This window comes from Bacillus rossius, chromosome 18 (genome assembly GCF_032445375.1).
Source record: "Bacillus rossius redtenbacheri isolate Brsri chromosome 18, Brsri_v3, whole genome shotgun sequence".
In the NCBI taxonomy this organism is placed as follows: Eukaryota; Metazoa; Arthropoda; class Insecta; order Phasmatodea; family Bacillidae; genus Bacillus; species Bacillus rossius.
In genome coordinates this window covers 13,688,140-13,712,510 of record NC_086345.1, presented here as the reverse complement: position 1 = coordinate 13,712,510, position 24,371 = coordinate 13,688,140, and the positions used below count along the sequence as shown (strand labels likewise).

Sequence of the window (24,371 nt, the reverse complement as noted above, 5' to 3'; positions counted from 1 at the left end):
TCCAAACGAGTGGAAGAGAGATAGATGCGGCGCAAGCGTACAATGAGCGTAACGGGACAATGTGCGTAACGGGACAGTGAGTCATCCTTTTTCGTGCGTGCAGCCGGCGTTCATCGATTTATTAGACGTTGTCACATCAAAAACATGATCGCAACACATCTTCAAGGAATTAGCGTTAAAGAACATTGTAAACGAAAATTGTTTTGTACGTTGATAAAGGGAGGAGATGGTTGTGACTTCAATTATTAACACGACCAATATTGCACATGCCATCTTCCGTGCTCTGGCTAGCAATCCGTCAGCTGAGAAAACTAACTGCAATGTTAGAAACTGTAGTAAATTTACGGACTTTACAACGAAGAATTCACCTGAAAAAAACAAAGAGTCCTTCGTTACTTCACATAACCGGATCTTAGTCAAAATTACGCCGGGTTTAAACATCCGAGTTCTGTTTTTTTTTTTTGACGTGACAACGTCTAATAAATCGATGAACGCAGGCTGCACGCACGAAAAATTGTCCCGTAACGCACATTGTCCCGTTACGCTGTGTCCCGTTACGCTCATTTTACGCTTGCGCCGCATCTATCTCTCTTTCACTCGATTGGAACAACCATCGATTTGACTTTTTCGAGGCACATTACACTTGAAACACTCCCATTCGTTTCCTACTTTTCCTATCATCGTCCTATCCTTAACAGAATAACACAGATTGGAAGAAGTTAAATAGCAAACATGTATAAAAGTTATAGTCAAAATAATCTCTTCGTTAAAGTAATAAACATAATTGAATTAATGAGCGCAAATAAAAGTAAATTTATCAATTAAATTATAGATTTCATTTCACTCCTTTGTATCCATACAAAATAGTGATAATTCAATAAAAATGATTCAATTTTATTCATAAAAGTATGCAATAATTTCATCAATGTTTTGTTATGACGTTGTCACTTTAAACTATCGTCCGTAAACCGACTTTACAGACAACCAATTTTTTATCTCCTTATAAACAGAGTAAACACATACGTATAAGATATATGAATGTTCTTGCTGTAGTCTTAACCCGATTTTTTTAAAGTTTTTCTGGTATGCCAAAAGTATTCTTGTGGAATCATGTTTTTAAGTAAGTAAACTTTAAACTCACAAAAATTTCGAAGATAACGGTAAATTTACGAAGACAACTGGATGATTTGTAACTAGCATTTTTTATATCTTACGAATGCCATCATGAAATGAAAATTGTTAAAGTTTGTTTAGCAGCTGGAAATTAAACTCGCTAGAAATATTCATAAAAATCCCATCATGAAGTGAGTATTGTTAAAGTTGGTTTAACAGCTTGAAATTAACTCTTCAGGAATATTCTTAAAAATACAATCATGGAGCAAGAATTGTTAAACAAAGTTAACTACACATCAGCAAGGAATCAGATTTAAAATTCGTTACAACACAGATAGGTTTTGCTATCCATATGGGGAAGGAAGTGGGTGTTTGTAATTATTTTTATTTCAATTATTTAAATTGAAATCATTGAATGCCCATAATCCCTAACTTACTCTAGTAGAACAATATGCGGACAGAAAATTGAGTCAGTAACCTTCAAAATTATCAGAATACCTATCCAAATAATTGGTGTAGCCTGTATATATTTTTTTCTTAAAGGAAGAAGCAGGAGATACACAATAAAAAATATTACTACCTACCTTAGTGTATTGAAAATATATTACAAAATTGGCATACGACCAGCTATTAAAATATGTAAATATTATGTAGTACTCTAATTAAAGTTAGAATCCAAAAAAAAAAAGATTATGAATAAATGCCTAACACCAATAACAACAGGAAAGCTGAATTAGTATTGGAATGCCTCACACTAGCTTCTTTTTATTCCTTGTAAACAGCTGAGAAAATTAATTTAAAAATGTATATTTTTTATGGTAACGTTCTTTAGTGCTAATGGTAGTTATTAACATGTACAATTGTATGGGAAATATACCACACAATTGACTAGGGTAATGAATTCTATTACTAGAGACCGGAAAAATTCGCGAATTCATTTCGCGATAGGCTAAAATACAAATAGCTATACCTCAGTACTGCCTCTGCTATTGGCTCACAACTCATCTTTATGACCCTGTGCCAATGAGAAACACACGACCAAAGCTTTATCGAATCACAAGCTGCCACGCTGGAACGTCTCACAAGACAGCAGCCAATGAGTGGGTGGCATTTGACCTTAGTGTACGTAGAACTATGGAGTTCATCCTGGAGGTCATTGAACCCGCGAATTTTTCCGGTCCCTATCTATTACATGCTCAGGAACGTTTGCAATGTAGATTGAAAATACTATAGTGTAGAAGGGCAAAGGGGCGTGGTTAAAAAAAACCACCAACATGCAAAAGTAGGGTTTGTAAGTTTGTAGGTTTGTAAGTGATTCATCTCCTGACCTAGGTTAATCTTAATCTAAGGAAGGAAGAGGTGCTTACATATGGATCAGAATCGTTTCCACGTATTAAGTACGTATAGACACCTCCCCACTGAAGATTGATTTTCTGTAGGCCTACGTCGACTCCATCTATCTCAACAGAATATCTGAAACATAAAAAAAAATTAATTTACCTTTCAAACAGCAATACTGTGTTTTATAAACCTAAAACCTGGTAAAAAGTTTATTTATTCATAATGTGATTATTTTTGTAAATGGAACAGAAATATTTTTGTAAAATTACAGATATTTGTAAATTTTTACATTTACATGAACACAACTGTATCACTACAAAATTGTCCAAATTGGGCATTTGTGCTTTGTGTTGTCCCTGTACCTACAATATTTAAAGTTACTGTAGCTTTCCCAGTATTAGCTATGCACATTAATAAGCATAATAAAACAAAATAAAGCACAATTAATGAATTTAATTCATCTATTCCATCGTTTAGGAAATAATAATGCTTGAATGGAATGTCAAATTAAAATATAAAATTATACGCTAATTTCCGTAATAAATACTCGGTAAACGTATTTTATGTAAAAATAACCGTAGTCATGTGTTGAACAAATAAACAATATCTTTCTTTTAGTAGTACACAACTCTTTCTTCGCAACTGGTTTCAAGAGGAAACATTTATAAAAGCAAATACTTTTTTTCCTTCATTGTAGTGACGGTGCATTGGTGTGGCCAATATCTATGCCTTGGTGCTGTTACTGATGCGGGGGCTGATACACTGGACATTGTGGGAGAAGTTTGCTTCATTAAATTTACAAGTTTATCCAATGAGATTACAACCGGGGAGTTAATACGTGACGCAAGTCGTGTTTTAAATTAAATAATTTTTTTAAGATTATTTGTTTTAATTATTTAAAAAATAATAATTTATAAAATATATTTATAAATAATTTAATAAAAAATTATTATCGCCCTCATTGTCTTCGGACCAGAGACTTTCAAATACGATGACGTAAGTGGTTTTTATTTATATATATTATTTTAAATATTGGATTAATTTATTAATTAAAATTTATTTAAAAAATAATAATATGACGGTGTCTAATGTGGTGGCCGCGCTGAAGGTAGGAATGTTAGTTAGGCTACTCACTACTATGGTCATGACGTCAATGATGTCACAACTCCATCCAATATGGAGGACGTGACGTCATTCAAGGTCACCACCGCGGCCGAGACCACATCCCCGCACTGTTACCGGACACGCTACAATAAACTACTGACTTCGTGGCTGAATAGTTAAATTAATGACCTAAACGGTTTATTTTTTATTTTGGTTTTATGTTTGATATCAAACAAATTTTAAAGATTCAACTGTTGTTTTTCAAACTCACAATATATGTAACGCCAAAAATTGTATTATTAAAAGTTAAAAAAAAAAAACATTCCTGCATGTTTAAAGAGTATGGAGTTACTGAGTATACATTTCAAGACAGACACTTTTTTTAAAAGCGTGAAATAGTTAATTATTAATAAAGTTCGCAGGCTTCCACGGCCATTGTCTGAAGTAGCTTGGCTTCTGGTTTGTAGCCGTGTCCTTGGCGAATAATTCACCGACGTTTCGGTCGACATTGCAGGCGCCATCATCAGCTACAACCCAGAAGTCAAGCTACTTTTGATAATTATTAACTTACTCAGCTGCATCTACCGTTGTGTAGTCGGAACTATAATCCGACTCTATCAGTTCAATTGTCATTTTTACTTCATTGTCAGTCTTCAAGGATAGGCTCTTATTTGCTGTGGCGCCTGGAAAACTGTACAGCACCCTGGAAGAGAGAAAAACAAGCGTAATTATATGAAAATGTTTGTTTTACAATATTTTGATTAGTGATACGTTTTAAGTTAACTGTCTGTTATTCTGTTTTATTTATGTACTAGTGACCCGCCTCGGCTTCGCACGGGTCCAATGCAATACACCCGTAATACCTCAACTATATATTTTACTTAATATTCGTTCGACTTAAAACAAAAGATAATCAAGAATAATTATCAAAAACATTATCTATCTCGTAGGGTTCAGCCAGCGTTTGCAATGTAAGCGCAAAAACATGTGTTTATTTACGACATCACATTAGAAACCTCTAAAATTATCAGTGTTTCTCGAACTATATTATGCATGTATCATACATATATAAACCATCCTCTTGAATCACTCTATCTATTTAAAAAAAAAACCGCATCAAAATCCGTTGCGTAGTTATTAAAGATCCAAGCATACATAGGGACAGACAGACAGCGGGAAGCGACTTCGTTTTATACTATGTAGTGATATACATACTTACACATTCAGGTGAAAGGAGTGCAGAGGAAAAAATAATGTGCTTTATGTATGGAATTAATTTTATTAAGTTTTTATACATTAAACATAGGCAAAGAAAAGAAAATCTCTGTTCGAATTTATACCAATCCTAACTCAAGCATACTACGGTATACATCCATTCCATTTTTTTATCCTACAATAAGATGGATTTAACGTGCTAGTTAAAGCAAAAACCAACTAACAATCACAGATGAAATTATTTCGATTTAAATAAGTTTCATGGTAATTCGTATATCCATGAAAATATTTCAAATCAATCTTCCGTAACGGAAGAATCGTCCAAAGAACGTTAAATTATTTTCTTTTCATATAAGGAGTTTTTCTTTTAGTTATTAAAAACCCAAACTTAAGGGGGAGGGATACGAACAGAAATGACATTTTCGTTTAAAAAAATTTTGTTTTAGCCATCTCGTTAAAGCAACACTTATATAGAATATTTGAAGTTAATAGTTCTGGCTTATATTTTACACGCAAAGGCACTGGCGTTTGGCAGATATTGAATTCATTTTTTTTTTAAATGGCTACAACTTTAATGCCAATAGCAATAAACACTATACCGCACGGTTTGAGAATATTTTTATGTGTGATTCTTGTCTTAACGAAGGCCAAACTTCAATTATAACAATACAATGTTGTTATGGTATGAAAACTCTTGAAACCCAAATGAGTCTTTATTACTTCCCGTTATAAACAATAGTTTATAACTCGATGTATACAAATAAATTCATTTCTATTTATGAAGTTCCGATACTGCTTTAATTCGAATAAGTAAAATTTTATAGAATGACATAATTCTCCATAATTAATTAGTTTTTTGACCAATTGAAACAGTTATACTATGAAATTACACTATTTTTTGTTTAGTAATTTTCACAGCTTCATGCTAAGAAGTATTCACGTCTTTCCTTGCTCATTATCGTCTGCGTGACTCGCCTTCACATGTCAAAAAGTGGTTTAACATAGATTTAGAAATATGCATGTTATTGGAAAACTCCCAAGTATTTTCTACCGGGGCATGGCATCGAAAAGCACAAAATAAAACATGAAAGTACATAAAACAGGATGACTCATAAAGGTTTTTCGCCACTCACATGGCTTATTCTATAAATCATCTACAGGAAAGTACAGGTTATATTATATGTGGGTCAAATTTCCAACATGACGGAGTAATGCAACAAAATGTAAATGCGTTACAGCGAACTGTTTATCGCGCGTGGTAATGGATGAAGAATATCGTCCACAAGAAGGACAGCACAAACACGTACCACGCACGCTTCTACAGTGATTACAGAGGGTCGTGTGCAGCTACGTAGATCAACCCATGTGGCACTTTGATGAGTCCAAGTGTGTGCAAGCATTCGGGAAAATCTCTGAATATTTTTTTGTAAGCTTGTGACACTCGAATGTAATGATCAACTGAAAACAATATGGTCTTATAGAAGAAATTCGCGGTTTCAATAACCCCTAGCCTCTAGGATAGACTCCATGATCCTCTATGCAATCGAGAAAATTACATCTGCTCATTGGCTACTGACCCGTAGCAGCTGTTGGATGGGATGCTAGTAACTCGATACTTCTTTTGTAGAATGTTTTTCTTTGGCCCAGCGTGTTTCAGAAAAAACTGTGGCCCAATCACTAAAGTAGCAAAAAAGGCGAACGTATTTGGTTTATAGCCTATCGCGCCTTGAAACCGCTCCTTTTTCTGTTCTCTACTGAATTAACTCTGAATGGTTTACTATTGTACTAGCAAAAATTTTTTATGTTGGAATAATAATCCGTATTTATGTGACATATTTTGCTCCGTACTATGTTAGAAATAAGCCCTGTGTGCGGCGATATCTCTTCGTGAAATCATCCTGTACATTCGTTAGTCAATTTTTTTCTGAGTTATTCCAGATTCACTTAAAGTGCACATGAATGGTGAACGCGTGACAGGCCTTACCTAAGTTTCGGGTTTCCAGACTCGGTTTTGTCAAGTTCGTCGAATCCGTTCACGTGGTACAGAACTGCATTGTTGGTATCGTGCAGAGCGACGAAGTACGATTTGGCCTGGAAGCAAAAAAAATAGCCTGTCATGGGGACTGTCAACAGAAGTGAAAACTTAAAACTTTGTTTTTAAATGTGTAATATGACATCATTTCTACGTCAAATGTACGTAAGAAAATTATTTTGGTATTATATCAGAACGATGTCAGCATGATATCATTTATCCTTACATCATTTTTTTAGTCACAACAGATGTCAGTGGTATGTCAAAATTACGTAAAAATTCTTTACCTAGCTATGACTTACCAGTGATGTCAGACCTAGGTAATGTATTCACGTCCTAAAAATTAACTTCACTTACTGCTACTACAGCCATGTCGGTGATGCGAACTCACAAGATTTTACCCATCCGAAAAAGAGTCCAACACGCACATGATACAGTAGAGTATATACAATGCATGAGTGTGTACATGCGTATACATGTACACAGGCCGGTGCGATTCGCCAGTCTGGCGCAACACTTCACTAGCATGTCGGTGACGCGAACCCATAAGTTTTGCTCCCTACCCAAAAAATCGCTCAACGCGGCTAAAGAAGTCTTCACTTCAAAAATAACATGCATGTATAGTTGTATGCGTGAACGCGTCCGTGATTTAATCACACTACTTATTTCACTGATTGAGAACGAACGTTTTTGACATATAAAAAAATCAGAATTTCCGAAGCTGTCGAAGATGCACCCACCTGCCTCTCCACGGCGGTCAGGTTGAAGTTGCCCCAGACCAGACCGCAGCTGTTGTTCTGCAGCCGCACGGTGTACTCGTGTGCGCCGGACACGGACAGGTCCACCTGCCTCATCTCCAGGGACCCCAGCGCGAAGTTCAGCTCAGGGACGGCCGACGAGATGTCCGCCCCGCAGGAGAGGCCGTTGTGGATCCTCACCTGGGCCTGCCCTTGCCCCGGCGTCACGGCGTACGTGGACTGCAACACGGCAAACCCCCCCCCCCCCTCCTTCAGCCACGTCGCTGCAGACGCTATGCCAACTCCCCCTCCTTCAGCCACGTCGCTGCAGACGCTATGCTCACTCCCCCTCCTTCAGCCACGTCGCTGCAGATGCTACGCTAATTCCCCCTCCTTCAGCCACGTCGCTGCAGACGCTACGCCAACTCCCCCTCCTTCAGCCACGTCGCTGCAGACGCTACGCTAACTCCCCCTCCTTCAGCCACGTCGCTGCAGATGTTACGCTCACTCCCCCTCCTTCAGCCACGTCGCTGCAGACGCTACGCTCACTCCCCCTCCTTCAGCCACGTCGCTGCAGATGCTACGCTCACCCCCCCCCCCTCCTTCAGCCACGTCGCTGCAGACGCTACGCTCACTCCCCCTCCTTCAGCCACGTCGCTGCAGATGCTACGCTCACTCCCCCTCCTTCAGCCACGTCGCTGCAGACGCTACGCTCACCCCCCTCCTTCAGCCACGTCGCTGCAGACGCTACGCTCACTCCCCCTCCTTCAGCCACGTCGCTGCAGATGCTACGCTCACTCCCCCTCCTTCAGCCACGTCGCTGCAGATGCTACGCTCACTCCCCCTCCTTCAGCCACGTCGCTGCAGTAGCTACGCTCACCCCCCCTCCTTCAGCCACGTCGCTGCAGACGCTACGCTCACTCCCCCTCCTTCAGCCACGTCGCTGCAGATGCTACGCTCACTCCCCCTCCTTCAGCCACGTCGCTGCAGTAGCTACGCTCACCCCCCCTCCTTCAGCCACGTCGCTGCAGACGCTACGCTCACTCCCCCTCCTTCAGCCACGTCGCTGCAGACGCTACGCTCACTCCCCCTCCTTCAGCCACGTCGCTGCAGATGCTACGCTCACTCCCCCTCCTTCAGCCACGTCGCTGCAGATGCTACGCTCACTCCCCCTCCTTCAGCCACGTCGCTGCAGATGCTACGCTCACCCCCCCTCCTTCAGCCACGTCACTGCAGACGCTACGCTCACTCCCACCTCCTTCAGCCACGTCGCTGCAGATGCTACGCTCACTCCCCCTCCTTCAGCCACGTCGCTGCAGACGCTACGCTCACCGCCCCTCCTTCAGCCACGTCGCTGCAGACGCTACGCTAACTCCCCCTCCTTCAGCCATGTCGCTGCAGATGCTACGCTCATCCCCCCTCCTTCAGCCACGTCGCTGCAGACGCTATGCTAACTCCCCCTCCTTCAGCCACGTCGCTGCAGACGCTATGCTAACTCCCCCTCCTTCAGCCACGTCGCTGCAGATGCTATGCTAACTCCCCCTCCTTCAGCCACGTCACTGCAGACGCTACGCTTACCCCCCTCCTTCAGCCACGTCGCTGCAGACACTACGGCAACTCCCCTTCCTTCAGCCATGTCGCTGCAGACGCTACGGCAACTCCCCCTCCTTCAGCCACGTCGCTGCAGACGCTACGGCAACTCCCCCTCCTTCAGCCACGTCGCAATAGATGCTACGCCAACTCCCCCTCCTTCAGCCACGTCGCAATAGATGCTACGCCAACTCCCCCTCCTTCAGCCACGTCGCTGCAGACGCTACGGCAACTCCCCCTCCTTCAGCCACGTCGCTGCAGACGCTACGGCAACTCCCCCTCCTTCAGCCACGTCGCTGTAGATGCTACGGCAACTCCCCCTCCTTCAGCCATGTCGCAATAGATGCTACGCCAACTCCCCCTCCTTCAGCCACGTCGCTGCAGACGCTACGGCAACTCCCCCTCCTTCAGCCACGTCGCTGTAGATGCTACGGCAACTCCCCCTCCTTCAGCCACGTCGCTGCAGACGCTACGCCAATTCCCCCTCCTTTAGCCACGTCGCTGCAGACGATACGCTAACTCCGCATCGCACGCTGTCCCTGGTTAAGGGTACCGCCTCGTCAGGGGTGTATGTGTGTCGGCGAGGCGGGATGATAAGCGCGACGCTCGCTGGTGCTTCTAGCGCGGTGTCTTCTCTGGACTGGCGCGCAGTCTTCTCGCCGTGCATATGAGCGGTGACCGAAACACTACATGGCGGAGAAATGAAGATAAAGGTGTAATGCAAGCCCCTTGAGTGCTTTCAAGAATCCGTACTGGTTGTTTTACGTCTAAAGATTATTCTGAAAACATACATTTTGGCCATTTTAACTCTTCTAAAAATACAGCTTAAAAACTTAATCCGAAATCAGAAGTACTTTTCGGCCCTCAGCGAACTCTTAAATGCTTTTCGTCAGCAGATTCCACTCGGCTATCTTCAGTAGTTTTTAAATCGCGTTTTTTTCCTGAAGCTCTGCACACCGGGTGTGTGCCCGGGTAGGCAGGGGCTTTAATGCAGTGAATGTGAGCGAGTCTTTCCGTACTCGCCAGGTGGAGTGCAAACATCTAACATTGGTAACGAGCAAATTCTTGTGTTCTCACATTTCAAATAAACTCATAATACGATACTCGGACACCAAATTCTAATGTATTTCCTTAAATTATTGACTTAAATATTATTTTGCATTTTCTTGGAATCTGGGTGTAGGCCGTGGCAGGTTAATTGTTTTGCGACGTTTCGGCAGTCATTGCAGCTGCCATCATCAGGTAGACTACATAAGTCTGACCAGGGTATAAAAGGACCTGCATCCAGTGCACCAGTCAGTCAGACTTAGTCTACCTGATGATGGCAGCTGCAATGACTGCCGAAACGTTTCAAGACAATTACCTGACATGACCTACTCCCATACGCCAAGAAAAAGCAGACAATTGCCGTGAAAGCCTGCGATCTTTATTAAATTATTATCCCATTTTTAAAATCTAACTATAATTCTGTTTAACAAGGTATTACGAGGGATATTCGTAAAGTAAAGCCCGTTTGGTCATTAGAAAATAATAAACTCGTGGAATAAAACTTTTAGTGACTGTTTTAGTTTACTACATATCTACTTCATTTTCCTACATAATAGTCATTCAGTTCTAAGCAGTTTTCGTAACGGTGCACCAGTTTCTTCAACCCATCTGCATGGAAGTTCGCCGCCTGGGAGTCAAACCTTAAAGAAGCGCGGCTACTCGCAGTACAGACGAGTGAAGTGGAAAGCCATACACACAGGGGCAGATGAAGATCCCTTGGCACACAAAATTCGAATCACAACGAGCATCCTCACACGTCTGACCTGGCTCTCCTTGTCACCTGGGGTTGACGGCGGTGAGTAGCCATGCCCGCCGGGTACGTGACCCGCGAACATGCCATCGGCTTTTTTGTCGCGGGGTATGGGGTGCTACGAATAATGCCCCTTGTGTGCGGGCTTCCCGCTTCACTCGTTTGCACTGCGGGCAGCCGCATTTCCTGGCGTATGACTCGCTTGCTCGCTTCAGCGTTCCGATAGACTGGCTGCTGTTGCTGCTGATTGCTGCTTGCTGGACTGTCTTTGAAGACATTGCCGCGGCCGCTTTGTGGGCGACTTGCGAACAGTCCGTCTTTAAGGGGTCCGCCTCGTCAGGGGAGTATGTGTGTTAGTGAGGCGGGATGATAAGCGCGACGCTCGCTGGTGCTTCCAGCGCGGTATAGCCTCTAAACGCAAGTCTCTGAACTGGCGCGCATTCGTCTCGTCGTCACAGGATAACTGTGAAATTTGAGCGGTGACCGTAACATTATATGGCGGAGAAATGAAGATAAAGGTGTTATGCAAGCCCCTTAAGTGCTTTCAAGAATCTGTACTGATTGTTTTATGCCTAAAAATTACTCTGAAAACACGCGTTTTAGGCATTTTAACACTTCTAAAAATACAGTTTAAAAACTTAATCCGAAATTAAAAGTACTTTTCGGCCCTCAGCGAACTCTTAAATGCTATTCGTAAGCAGACCCCACTCGGATATCTTGAGTAGTTTTGAAATTGCATTGTTTTTCCTGAAGCTCTGCACACTGTATGTGTGCCCAGGTAGGCGGGCCCCTTAATGTGTAATATTTACTAACACGGAGAGGCACTTAATTACAAACGCTGGAAATATTTTAAATTGTCCAAACTTATATAAAAACTAGCGGACCCGAAAGACGTTGTTCTGTTCAAATGTTTCAAATTCGAAAATTTACAGGAAATTTCCCTGAATCTAATCGCAGCACCATCTGCCGGGTCGAACTGAAATAAAAATAAAATATTTTCGAATATTTGAGTACGCGATGACAGCGCTTCCTACCGGATACAATGTAAAACTTCCAAAGTTCAACAAAATTAATTCAATGAATAAATTAAAAATATTATTTATTGGACTGAATTGTGAATCCAAACCATTCTCAAATCCACTGGAACACACACTAAAAATGTCATTAAAATCGGTCCAGCTGTTTAGGAGGAGTTCAGGGACATACACACACAGAATAATTTAAATATATGTATTTAGAAGCCTGTAACAATCTTTTGATTCAGATTTGTAACTATACCAAATAACATGATGTGTGTAAAATGGAAAGTTTCCTTCTTGGTCATTTTTTGATATAATACTATTACTAGGATTTTTTTTTTTGTATTTAAGGTAGATAAAAGCACAACAAATATGCCAAAATCTTTTTTTAATAAGAACTATCTGCTCGCAGACACACTTAAATGTCGATCTCAACAAAGATAATTTTCTAAGGCAGCCCAATCGACATGTTTAACATATAAATGTCTACAATGAAATGTTTACAAATCAAAATAACTGCATGTTAATATCAAGGTGCTGATCTGATTTTAAAGCTCGGTATCATACCCCGCATCAACTATATAATTAATAATGGATTCTAATGTATATTTATTCCAACACATCTCTTACCTTTGGTGTTGGGTCTCAAATATTGTCTCAAATATTTTCACAAAAAAGTTAACGCTTGTGATAACAATCAAAAACTTTTAATTAATCTTAAGTAAATACCTATTGAAAAAACATAGATTGCAAAAACAAATTATAGTGATAAATTAACAGGAAAGGCCTTCGAATAGTAGTAATTGCAAGAAGATGAAATCAACTCGGCATGTGACAAGCCTTGAAGAGGCAGCCTAGCTGGGCGCTAAGGACGACACTGTATCGCGCTTCACGCGTCTCTTCGCCTCTACGTGACAGGCACCGGCCTGAAACGAGCCTCTATGGGACTTATTTTATCTTATTCAGGACAACTAAATATAAAGACCTCCCTACATCATTTACAATACTATGTTTGGATTTAGAATTTTTCATACCTATAAACTCCCGTCAAAAAACAGTTTTAGGATTTTTTTACTCACCAAAAAAATACATGCATAGACACAACCATGAAATGAAACTTGTATAGAAAGTGCAATGAATAATATTCGTAATCAGAAACTTTCAAAATATCTTGACCGGTTTGAAAACGACGTGTCATAAGCTGGTGACCCAGCAAAGCGGCAACTTTAAGCAAAGCTGGTCTCGTCCAAATCGAAAAACATGTCGATGTATACCTCGACGCGGGTCCTTGTTAGTATAGAACAACGTCGACTTCAGCATCATCTAGACAAGAGGTTCCCAGACCTTTTTTTTCTCATTGACCACTTTCAAAACTCAACTGGTTCCGGTGGACCCCCTGCAGCTACATTTCTACCGTATTCCCAAAACTCGACAAAAAAAAAGTGAAGATAAGATCTAACCATGGAAATTTGCGTTGTGGCCGAGTTCCAACCACGAATTAATAGTTTTCGAGAAAAAAAGTGAGAATTGATTGGTTGGTTAATTAATTGATTGTGCTGTGAGTGGATGTCGAAAAAAGTAAAATTTGGCCAATCGAAAAAAAAAATGATTCCATCCAACTTTACTTTTTTTTGACATCTACTCACAGTACACGGAACCAATCAATTATCACCCTGTCTACATTTATAGGAGGTGAAGTCAGGCCTACATTTCAGTTCTTCACTATCGAAAGCAGATAAACTTTTGTGGAACCCCGCTTACGAATTGTGAACCCCTATTTTTTTTGTAACGCCAACATAGACCCCCGTCGAGTCTCCCGTGGACCCCTAGGGGTGCACCTGGACCACTTTGGGAACTGAGGATCTAGACAAAGATGTCGACACCAGTTCGACATGGACACGGACACTCACCTCCAGCTGCAGCTCCACGACGGCCGAGATGGCGAACGCCACGGCGGCCAGCACTCCGCCGACCACCATCCTCTGCAGCGGCCGGTGCAGCAGGCGGCACCTGGCGAACAGCGGGTAGATGGCGGTCTCGAACAGCGGGATGAGCGCCAGCACCAGCAGCGGGTTGAGCACCTGCATCTGGTCTGGCTTGATGGCCCAGCCGCCCAGCGCCCCGTTCATCTGCGTCGCCTGGATGGTCCAGCGGGAGCCCTGCGCCACGAGCCCGACATTACACCGGTGCTAGACTGTCCGGGACTAGCTCCAGTTCCCCTAGTACTAGTGCTTGACTACCCAGGTCTAGCTCCAGTTCCCTAGTACTAGTGCTAGTCTAGCTAGGACTAGCTAGGAGCCCTGTGCCACGCACCCACCATTACACTGGTGCTAGACTGTCCGGGACTAGCTCTAGTTGCCCTAGTACTAGTGCTAGACTATCCAGGACTAGCTCTAGTTGCCCTAGTACTAGTGCTAGACTATCCAGGACTAGCTCTAGTTCCCCTAGTACTAGTGCTAGACTATCCAGGACTAGATCTAGTTAGCCTAGTACTAGTGCTAGACTATCCAGGACTAGCTACAGTTCCCCTAGTACTAGTGCTAGACTTCCCAGGTCTAGCTCCAGTTCCCTAGTACTAGTGCTAGTCTAGCTAGGACTAGCTAGGAGCCCTGCGCCACGCACCCACCATTACACTGGTGCTAGACTACCCGGGACTAGCTACAGTTACCCTAGTACTAGTGGTAGTTAAACTAAGTTTTGGACTAGTTGGTGATTCTACCATACCAGCCTATTTGGGACTTGTGCCTGTTACACTAGGTCTTGGACTAGGTGATACTATCAGCCTATTTGGGACTTGTGCCTGTTACACTAGGTCTTGGACTAGGTGATACTATCAGCCTATTTGGGACTTGTGCCAGTTACACTAGGTCTTGGACTAGGTGATACTATCAGCCTATTTGGGACTTGTGACAGTCTGCCCACGAATAGTGCCAGTCTGTCTAGTGCTGTTTCCAGTATACCTAAGACCGGAGATATACTAGGACTAAACCGGATATTTTATTCTTTTTTTATTATCAAAAATTTACATTCGAGAAGTTTTCATAAATATTTTTATTGTAGATTTAACACTACCAATTAGAGAAAAGGCCATTGACAACAAATATGAATGCATAATCACTCGGAGAACTAGCCAACATCAGATCAGGTCAGATGTTTACATGCTGGGGCAACATAGAGAATTACGTGGAAGAAATTAAGCCTGAAATTAAAGGACAGCATAGACAAACACAATAGTCTGACGACGATACAATCGTAACAAGAACAGTAAACAAAGGGGAAAAAAAAAGTCCTGAACAATGCAGAGAAACACACTAGAGACTAATACCGAAAATCTCTATACCAACAAGAGAGTGAAAAAATAATCTAGTGGCAAGAAGTGTGACTACAAAATATTTTATAGATACATTGTTTATTATCCGGTGTCAAACATAAACTTCTTGTTAAGGAATTTGAAGCACTGGAGGTTGATTTAGCTTATAAATCTGTACAAAGATTTAATCTTTTTAAACAGAAAATGAGGTTATTTTCGTAGTCACAATGTTGGTACTATGTGTATTAGACAGACACATTGTTCATACAATGGAGGTAAGAAGTAGACCAATAACTCCATGGTTCATACTGGGCATATCGTCGTGACAACAATGCCAGGTGTTTACAGAAAATAAAACCTTGAGCTGTTCGGCGTTAGTGTCTAGTGTATTTGATGCAGCTGTGCGCATAAGAACCAAACAATGAAACTAGACCTAAAACATTTCTAATGTTTCGGGAACTGGCATCTTCAGGGCCATTTTGATGGTTTGGCCTTGATGAGGAGGGGAGGGAGCAAATACAGCGGCCCAGGTGCCAGTCGGGCTCGATTGGGATTTATTTTTATTTATTTTTTTTATTTTGGGGTTTGAAAAAATTGTAGAATATTTAATGGAGTGGGGACCAGAAAAATTATTTGTTTCAGGCCTTAAGTATCTCTCATAGACCCTGCACCTAGCCTGAACCAGCAATGGCGTTTATCTACCCAGATTTGTTTTACTTCGATCTTCTGCATTGCAACAATCATTCAGAGAACTTACCTTATAAATATTATCCAAAAACTTTTGTCTGAAACAATCTTTGTCTTGTTAGTTTTTTGTAATTCCTTGTAAAACTCAATTAAAAAAGAAATTTTATATTTTCCTACTGTTCGGTTGCATCCCCAATCTACTTCCCCTGTAACTAAATAACTGGTAGAACTGTGCGCGGGCATTAAATCCTCACGATTATAAGCAGTCGTGTGGTAGTTATGGCCAGCGCCACTTTATTTAGCACCTTTTACTGCCGCAGAGATGTGTATCATCTCAACAGGCATTAAATAGTGCAGCAATCTTCAGCTTAAACTAGACGTAAATATTATATCATTTTATGTTTAGGAAAAATACTGACTAGCATTACACCCGTATATTATATGTTATTAAATTATCATTACCGTAGTTTGATGCTTTAATAAAGCTTTTTATTAAAGTAGCATTATCGTTTTAAATTAGAGGTTTTTTTTAAACAAAACCTATTCATATTATAGACTGCTTCATTAGTAGCAACTTAAAAATGCAAGTATGTGCTTTCAGACTGTAGTGAATTGACGGGTCTAGGTTTCCCTTCATCCAGGGTAAAAATTTTAATCACACCCCCTAACAAATAAGTGAACTTTTTTTTTACGTACTGTATTTAAAGAAATAATATAGTGTCGAAGATTCGATGCTCATATATAAAATTTGAAAAAAAAAATATCCGGTTGCCCACAACCCCTTCTTCACTAGATCCACCCCTGCACGAAGGGAGAGGTGTTGAAAGAAGGAGCATTGAAGGGAGGAGCGTTGAAGGAAGGAGCGTTGAAGGGAGGAGCGTTGACGGGAGGAGCATTGAAGGGAGGAGCGTTGAAGGGAGGAGCGTTGAAGGGAGGAGCGTTGACGGGAGGAGCGTTGACGGGAGGAGCGTTGAAGGGAGGAGCGTTGACGGGAGGAGCGTTTAAGGGAGGAGCATTGAAGGGAGGAGCGTTGAAGGGAGGAGCGTTGAAGGGAGGAGCGTTGAAGGGAGGAGCGTTGAAGGGAGGAGCGTTGAAGGGAGGAGCGTTGAAGGGAGGAGCGTTGAAGGGAGGAGCGTTGAAGGGAGGAGCGTTGAAGGGAGGAGCGTTGAAGGGAGGAGCGTTGAAGGGAGGAGCGTTGAAGGGAGGAGCGTTGAAGGGAGGAGCGTTGAAGGGAGGAGCGTTGAAGGGAGGAGCGTTGAAGGGAGGAGCGTTGAAGGGAGGAGCGTTGAAGGGAGGAGCGTTGAAGGGAGGAGCGTTGAAGGGAGGAGCGTTGAAGGGAGGAGCGTTGAAGGGAGGAGCGTTGAAGGGAGGAGCGTTGAAGGGAGGAGCGTTGAAGGGAGGAGCGTTGAAGGGAGGAGCGTTGAAGGGAGGAGCGTTGAAGGGAGGAGCGTTGAAGGGAGGAGCGTTGAAGGGAGGAGCGTTGAAGGGAGGAGCGTTGAAGGGAGGAGCGTTGAAGGGAGGAGCGTTGAAGGGAGGAGCGTTGAAGGGAGGAGCGTTGAAGGGAGGAGCGTTGAAGGGAGGAGCGTTGAAGGGAGGAGCGTTGAAGGGAGGAGCGTTGAAGGGAGGGGCGTTGAAGGGAGGGGCGTTGAAGGGAGGGGCGTTGAAGGGAGGGGCGTTGAAGGGAGGGGCGTTGAAGGGAGGGGCGTTGAAGGGAGGGGCGTTGAAGGGAGGGGCGTTGAAGGGAGGGGCGTTGAAGGGAGGGGCGTTGAAGGGAGGGGCGTTGAAGGGAGGGGCGTTGAAGGGAGGGGCGTTGAAGGGAGGGGCGTTGACGGGAGGAGCGTTGCGTATAGTCACCTGCTGGTCGAACAAGGCCCAGAAGAAGGGCAGCGGGACGAACAGCAGCAGCACCCTCAGCGTGGCCTTGATGTCCTCTATCAGCTTCTGCGGGTACCTGTCGTCGGCGTGGTCCAGCCAGTGGTCGCGCTTCTGTCCTTTGCCCTTGACCTTCACGGCCACGGCGTGCTGGAACAAACCAGAGCCAGGGTTCGGAACCAGAGCGACGGGGCTCTCGTGGTGCTCGCCGGAGGCACGTGTGAACATCCGTCTAACCTCGTGTGCTCTCGTGTTGCAAAACACGCTTGTGCCCCGGCCGTGATATTGTGTTTCCTTCTACATTTCTGGACACGAATCACACGTAGTTTCAGCGGTCGCCGCTAGAATTCGTTGCCGGAGCAGCTGCGTCGACTATCGATTCATTCCATTCCGCAGACAGAAAATTTAAACAATGTAATAAAATGGCTCCGATAAAAGAGAAAAAAAAGACTTGGAAAATACTGTATATCTAGTTCAAATTAATTAAACAGCTTACCTTTGTATTTGTGAACTTTAGTTCGCGCCACCCGCCACAGATGGCAGCACCATGGTTGCTCATTTCCTTTCCATGCGACCTCCGTTCCATTCACGAAAATAATCATACGAAAAATGCCGTGTACCGTCAGCTAAGATGTTACACATAAAAATTTTAGTTTTCTAACCAATTATGTTCGACGGGTGCTACTGACTTTCCGGTTTAATAAAACTGGTTGTCATAATTTTGTTTCCGATAGAAGATTAAACTAGTGCACTGGTTAATAAATAATGTTTTTGCTAACTAAATTAAAACTGTAACATCTTTTCCGAATAAATATTAAATCTGATTGAATCAGATTTCTCTCAAATATGCCTTAAAAATAGTTGGCTGTTACAAGTTAGTGTGCATATGTAATAGCCAGATAATTTTTTATACACAATCTTTCAATTAAGTTTGTTGTGTGGGTAATTACAGCCCATTCACGATATATGATAGAGATTCTAAATATTGTGCCATGATTTGAGATTGTAATATTTTGTAAAATTCAATGTTTTCTTTGCAAAATTTCACAGTGTGTTGTGTTATGTGGACTTTGTTTTGTGAACTATCTCTTTTTATGACTGTGTTAATTTTATTATACATTAGTTTGGTGACTGATTTTCTCTTCTTAATAACATTTCATTTTTAACAGACAGCAGCTAGCCTAAACTTCGTAACCCAATGCAATATTAATATTACTACGGATATTCATAAAGTAAGGTCCGTTTGGTCATTTAAAAAATAAACTGAAAAAGGGGTTTTATTGACAGTTTTAGTTAACTGCATAAATAATTTTTTTTTCATGCAATCACCATTCTGCTTTAAGCACTTTTCCTAACGTTGACCCTTCTGCATAGAAGTTCGCTTCCTGGGAATTAAACCTCCAGGAAGCGTGGCTGCCCGCAGTGCAGACGAGTGAAGCGGGAAGCCTGCTCACAGGGGCATTATTTGTAGCACCGCATACCCCGCGACGATCAAGCCGATGGCATCTTCGCGGGTCACGCGCCCGGCGGGCATGGCTACTCGCCGCCGTCACCCCCAGGTGACAAGGAGAGCAAAGTCAGACGTGTGAGGACGCTCGTTGTGATTCGAATTTTGTGTGCAAAGGGATCTTCACCTGCCCCTGTGTGTATGGCTTTCCGCGTCACTCGTCTGCACTGCGAGTAGCCGCTCTTCCTGGCGGTTTGACTCCCAGCCGGCGGAACTTCCATGCAGACGGGTTAAAGAAACTGGTGCAACGTTACGAAAATTGCTTAAAATTGAACGGCGATTATGTGGGAAAATGAATTAGATATGTAGTAAAACTAAAACAGTCAATTAAAAAAAATTATTCCAAGAGTTTATTATTTTTTAATGACCAAACGGAGATTACTTTATGATTATTACAGTTCCTTGTCCGGTGGTCAGAACTTCTGTTGAACCGTTGTATTTCGAGCGCTGAAGGAAGATCATAGGGAACTTCGTGATAGTGATCTCTGATAGACACAGCATGAGTACTCATACGCTCGCGCACTTACACACTCACTCATTCATTCATTCACTTACTTACTCACTCACTCACTCACTCACATACACATACACATACACATACACACACACGCGCACATATATAAGTCGGTGTCTATTGCCGATTGGCTGCCACCGCAATTTGCCTTCCGGCCAATTAGCATGTAACTGGGTGCTTTGAATCTTTTAGTGTTGTTACTGGTTTGTGGCCTTCGGGGAAGTGATAACGCAGTTCAAGTGCACAAAGAAGCTATGCATTCCAGCCTCTCACAAAATAATAACCTGGATTATGCGGGTCTTTGGTAATTGATAAAGCAAATCACGAGTATAACGTTTTAAAAACGTGTAAAACAAAACAACCCAAATCTACGCTGTTAAGAAAAAAATTGCATACATATTTATTAATTTGGCTAAATATATTACAATACATTTTTACAAGCTAAACACAATTTTCTGTTTAATATTTATCAATATAAATAAGTGAATGACCTCAATTACTTACGCAAATGCATTTGCTGACATCAACGATAATATTCCCTTGAGGTTTCTTGATGGTGTAGAATGGTTTCCCAACCACAAAAATCACTGAAAGAAATATCAATCATATATATTAATTGTAGGATAACTAAAATTCACTAAATTTTAGGAATGTATTATATTCATATTTTTCTAGCTTATAAAAACACTTGCTTCAAGAACTAAAAAAAAAAAAAAAAACAGTGGAGAATTTTTGCAGCTTCATTGTGGAAGAAGTCATTTCATTTACACTAGCCGTGGTTCCCGCAAAGTGTTATGATGCACTCAGTTAAAAAAAAAATATGTAAGCTCTTCGTTTTCCTTATATATATATATATATCTGTGTAAGTAACTAATATCCGCAATAAACAGTGATTAAAGTTAAGATTTTTCAAGATAATTAAAAAATAAAACAATGTAAAATAAATGATTTTTTTTGAAACCATAAACATAAAAGTATATATAGATATATATTCAAACTTACTAAACACTGTTACAGAGTATATAGTATGCAGAGGTCAAATAGTTTTTTTAATGTATGCCTTTCTGTGTGTCAATACTAAAACCATCGTAAAAAAATATTTAAATTAGTTTTTATCAACTTTGGACCCAATTTAGCCCATCAACTAATTTTAAATATGTAAATATATGCGATATTACAACATTTAAATTTTTTTTTTTCAATCAAGAAACTTTAATTTTCTCGTGAAAAATTCGAGTGCACAGTTAGTTTACATATGAATTCATGCCAACTTCCCGTACCTCGTTATTCTGAAACGTTTACAAAGCACGTTAATTTTGTAAATATTAACCTTCATGCCTTTTTATTTAAAAAAACCGTACGTGTTTATAATAAATATACGCGTTAGCTTTATTTTAAAGTTCATTAAAAACGGGTTAGTAGCTAAAAAGTGGTTTGGTAACAAACATAGAAAAATCCAGATTCTTACATAAAAGTATTTATACTTTGAATGTTTTTAGAGATACGTTTTTTTATAATTGAAAACAAAACCCATCTCCCATTTAACGTCTTAGAGGCAGAATTTTGGAAAATGAAAAAAGATACACTTCTTCATACAAATTGATAATGTTAATTATTATTAACAAAACTGAACCAGCTACATTTTAATCAACCTACGGTTGTATTTTTGGATAATTTCAAAGTGAAGTTGCAATTTATAGTGGTTTCATATTGATACAAAAAAGTTTTAACTTCAATTTTAGTTTATTCAGAAATATAATTTTTATTATAAAATCACACTTCACTAACTTTACAAAGAGTTAGATGTGGAAGTTAAGAAAGTGGCAAATAGTAGTTTACCCAGTAAATCGTCTACCTAAGTTCAAAGTTTTTTATTAACAAACATTAGAACATTCAAACATACAAAACTCATATGTATAGGTACACTAGATAATATAATACATTTTATTTTACTAAAGTATTAAGAAACCTGATAATACCGGGTGGTTTGAAATAGTGACTTCAAAACTAAATCTATTATTTTTGCTGAGAAGAATATTAATAAAAATTTTGAAATAAACTATCTCTATTCGTAAAGATCAATGCTTAAATCTAATAATTAAAAGGGTGAATCATTTAAAATTAAATACACTTTAACAATAGAAGAAGCTTTAAAAGATACTTAAAATTTGTGTGATGATTCAAATCTATATAGCACAGGGCTCTCTGAGAAACGTAGATTGTAGACGTTTGTAGATAAAGTTTTTATGTAAAAATGTTTTATTTAAAGCCTTTTAATCATATTTACTATCCCCCTACTAGGCAAACAAAGAAATTAAAGAAGATATAAATATTAAATATTCAAATACAAAAGTAAAAAAAGTCAAATTTATTTAAAAAAATGAAAACATACCTCCTGTTTACATCTAGCGTGAATTTATAAACTACTTGAATACTTATGTACGTAAATACTTATTATAAGTACACTTACTATATAATACTGTACTTGAAATCAATATTAAGATAAACCAACCATTATAAAAAAGTAGTAATCGATTCACATCATGTTTTTCTAGAATAAATCATTTATCCCTCAAATTTGCATGCAGGACGTCAATAATGGCATAGTGCATACCTTTGTTGGAATTAACTTGTAATCATAATCCCAGTTCAACTGTACAAATAATTGCTGGCTTTCGCATATTCAAAATTTATGCAAGGCAGTTTCATATTTTACTTAATGTGTTATTAACGTAAAGAAAACACATTGAAAAGAATTTAAAACTGCACAAGTTAACTGGACTACAATGTTTTGAATTTCTGGAAATTTTAACGAATGTTTAATTTATGGTGTAATTTATAAGCAGGGGCTGGTTATGAGCAGGATAATAGCTATGAGCAGGAGACTGGTTATAAATATGATGCTGGCTATCAGGTCAGTTATGAGTAGGATTAGTTATGAGCAGGAGACTGCTTATAAGTATGTCAGTAATGAGCTGGAGGTTTATTATGAGCAGAATGCTAGCTATTAGCAGGTAAGTTATGAGCAGGATTCTAGCTATGACGTTAATTATGTGCCGAAGACTAGTTACGAGCAGGTAAATTACTAGCAGGAGATTAGTTATGACCAGGTAATGTATGAGCAGGAGGCTAGTTATGAGCAGGAGTATATCTATAAATACGTCAGTTACAAGCAGGAGACCAATTTCGAGCAAGAGGCTGGCTACGATCAGATGGCTAATTACGAGCAAGAGGCATGCTACAAGAATGTGGCTAGTTAAGAGTAAGAGGCTAGATACGAGCAAGAGGTTGGCTACTAGCAAGAAGCTGGCTACGAGTAGGTGGCTAGTTACGAGCAAGAGTCTTGCTTGGAGAATGTGGCTAGTTAAGAGCAATAGGCTAGCTACTAGTAAGAAGTTGGCTACTAGCAAGAAGCTGGCTACTAGCAGGTGGCTAGTTAGGAGCAAGAGGCTGGCCACGAGCAAGAGGCTGGCTAATGGCAGGTGGTTAGTTGCGAGAAAGAGGCTGGCTACTAGCGGGTGGCTAGTTGCGAGCGAGAGGCTGGCTAATGGCAGGTGGCTGGCCACGAGCAAGAGGCTGGCTACTGGCAGGTGGCTAGTTGCGAGCGAGAGGCTGGCTAATGGCAGGTGGCCAGTTGCGAGCAAGAGGCTGGCTAATGGCAGGTGGCTAGTTGCGAGCAAGAGGAGAGACGGGCCGGCCACCCACCGAGCGACACCACCATGAGCAGCGCCGGCACGCCGAAGGCCAGCGGGTAGCAGCTGTCCTGGTCCAGGCACTTGACGTCCTGCCTCAGGATGGGCGTGAGGAAGGTGGAGATGAGGCTGCCCGAGTTGATGGAGAAGTAGAAGAGCGAGAAGAAGGTCTGCAGCTGGCGCTCCTGCTGCGGCAGCAGGAACTGGTCGCCGCCGAAGGCCGACACGCAGGGCTTGATGCCTCCGGTGCCCAGCGCGATCAGCAGCAGGCCCAGGATGGTCAGCTCCCTGCGTGTCACACGTCAAACGTCAAACGTCACACGTCACACGTCACACGTCACACGTCAAACGTCACACGTCACACGTCACACGTCAAACGTCAAACGTCAAACGTCACACGTCAAACGTCACACGTCACACGTCACACGTCACACGTCACACGTCACACGTCAAACGTCAAACGTCAAACGTCAAACGTCAAAAGTCAAAAGTCAAAAGTCAAAAGTCAAAAGTCAAAAGTCAAAAGTCAAAAGTCAAAAGTCAAAAGTCAAAAGTCAAAAGTCAAAAGTCAAAAGTCAAAAGTCAAAAGTCAAAAGTCAAAAGTCAAAAGTCAAAAGTCAAAAGTCAAAAGTCAAAAGTCAAAAGTCAAAAGTCAAAAGTCAAAAGTCAAAAGTCAAAAGTCAAAAGTCAAAAGTCAAAAGTCAAAAGTCAAAAGTCAAAAGTCAAAAGTCAAAAGTCAAAAGTCAAAAGTCAAAAGTCAAAAGTCAAAAGTCAAAAGTCAAAAGTCAAAAGTCAAAAGTCAAAAGTCAAAAGTCAAAAGTCAAAAGTCAAAAGTCAAAA

At 41.1% G+C, this 24,371-nt stretch overlaps 1 protein-coding gene across 3 annotated transcripts in view; it reads right to left on the bottom strand.

Annotated features, from left to right (window-relative positions):
• LOC134541460 (peptide transporter family 1) overlaps window positions 1-24,371 on the bottom strand; it is a 130,116-nt gene that overhangs the window by 8,221 nt on the left and 97,524 nt on the right. For all 3 annotated transcript variants that reach the window (XM_063384934.1, XM_063384933.1, XM_063384935.1), the window contains 8 exons: window positions 23,545-23,819; window positions 20,344-20,426; window positions 17,801-17,968; window positions 13,860-14,108; window positions 7,546-7,782; window positions 6,758-6,864; window positions 4,130-4,261; window positions 2,481-2,586 (listed from right to left, as the gene is read on the bottom strand). In XM_063384934.1, coding sequence (XP_063241004.1) covers window positions 2,481-2,586; window positions 4,130-4,261; window positions 6,758-6,864; window positions 7,546-7,782; window positions 13,860-14,108; window positions 17,801-17,968; window positions 20,344-20,426; window positions 23,545-23,819 — 1,357 coding nt within the window. The remainder of the gene's footprint in view (window positions 1-2,480; window positions 2,587-4,129; window positions 4,262-6,757; window positions 6,865-7,545; window positions 7,783-13,859; window positions 14,109-17,800; window positions 17,969-20,343; window positions 20,427-23,544; window positions 23,820-24,371) is intronic.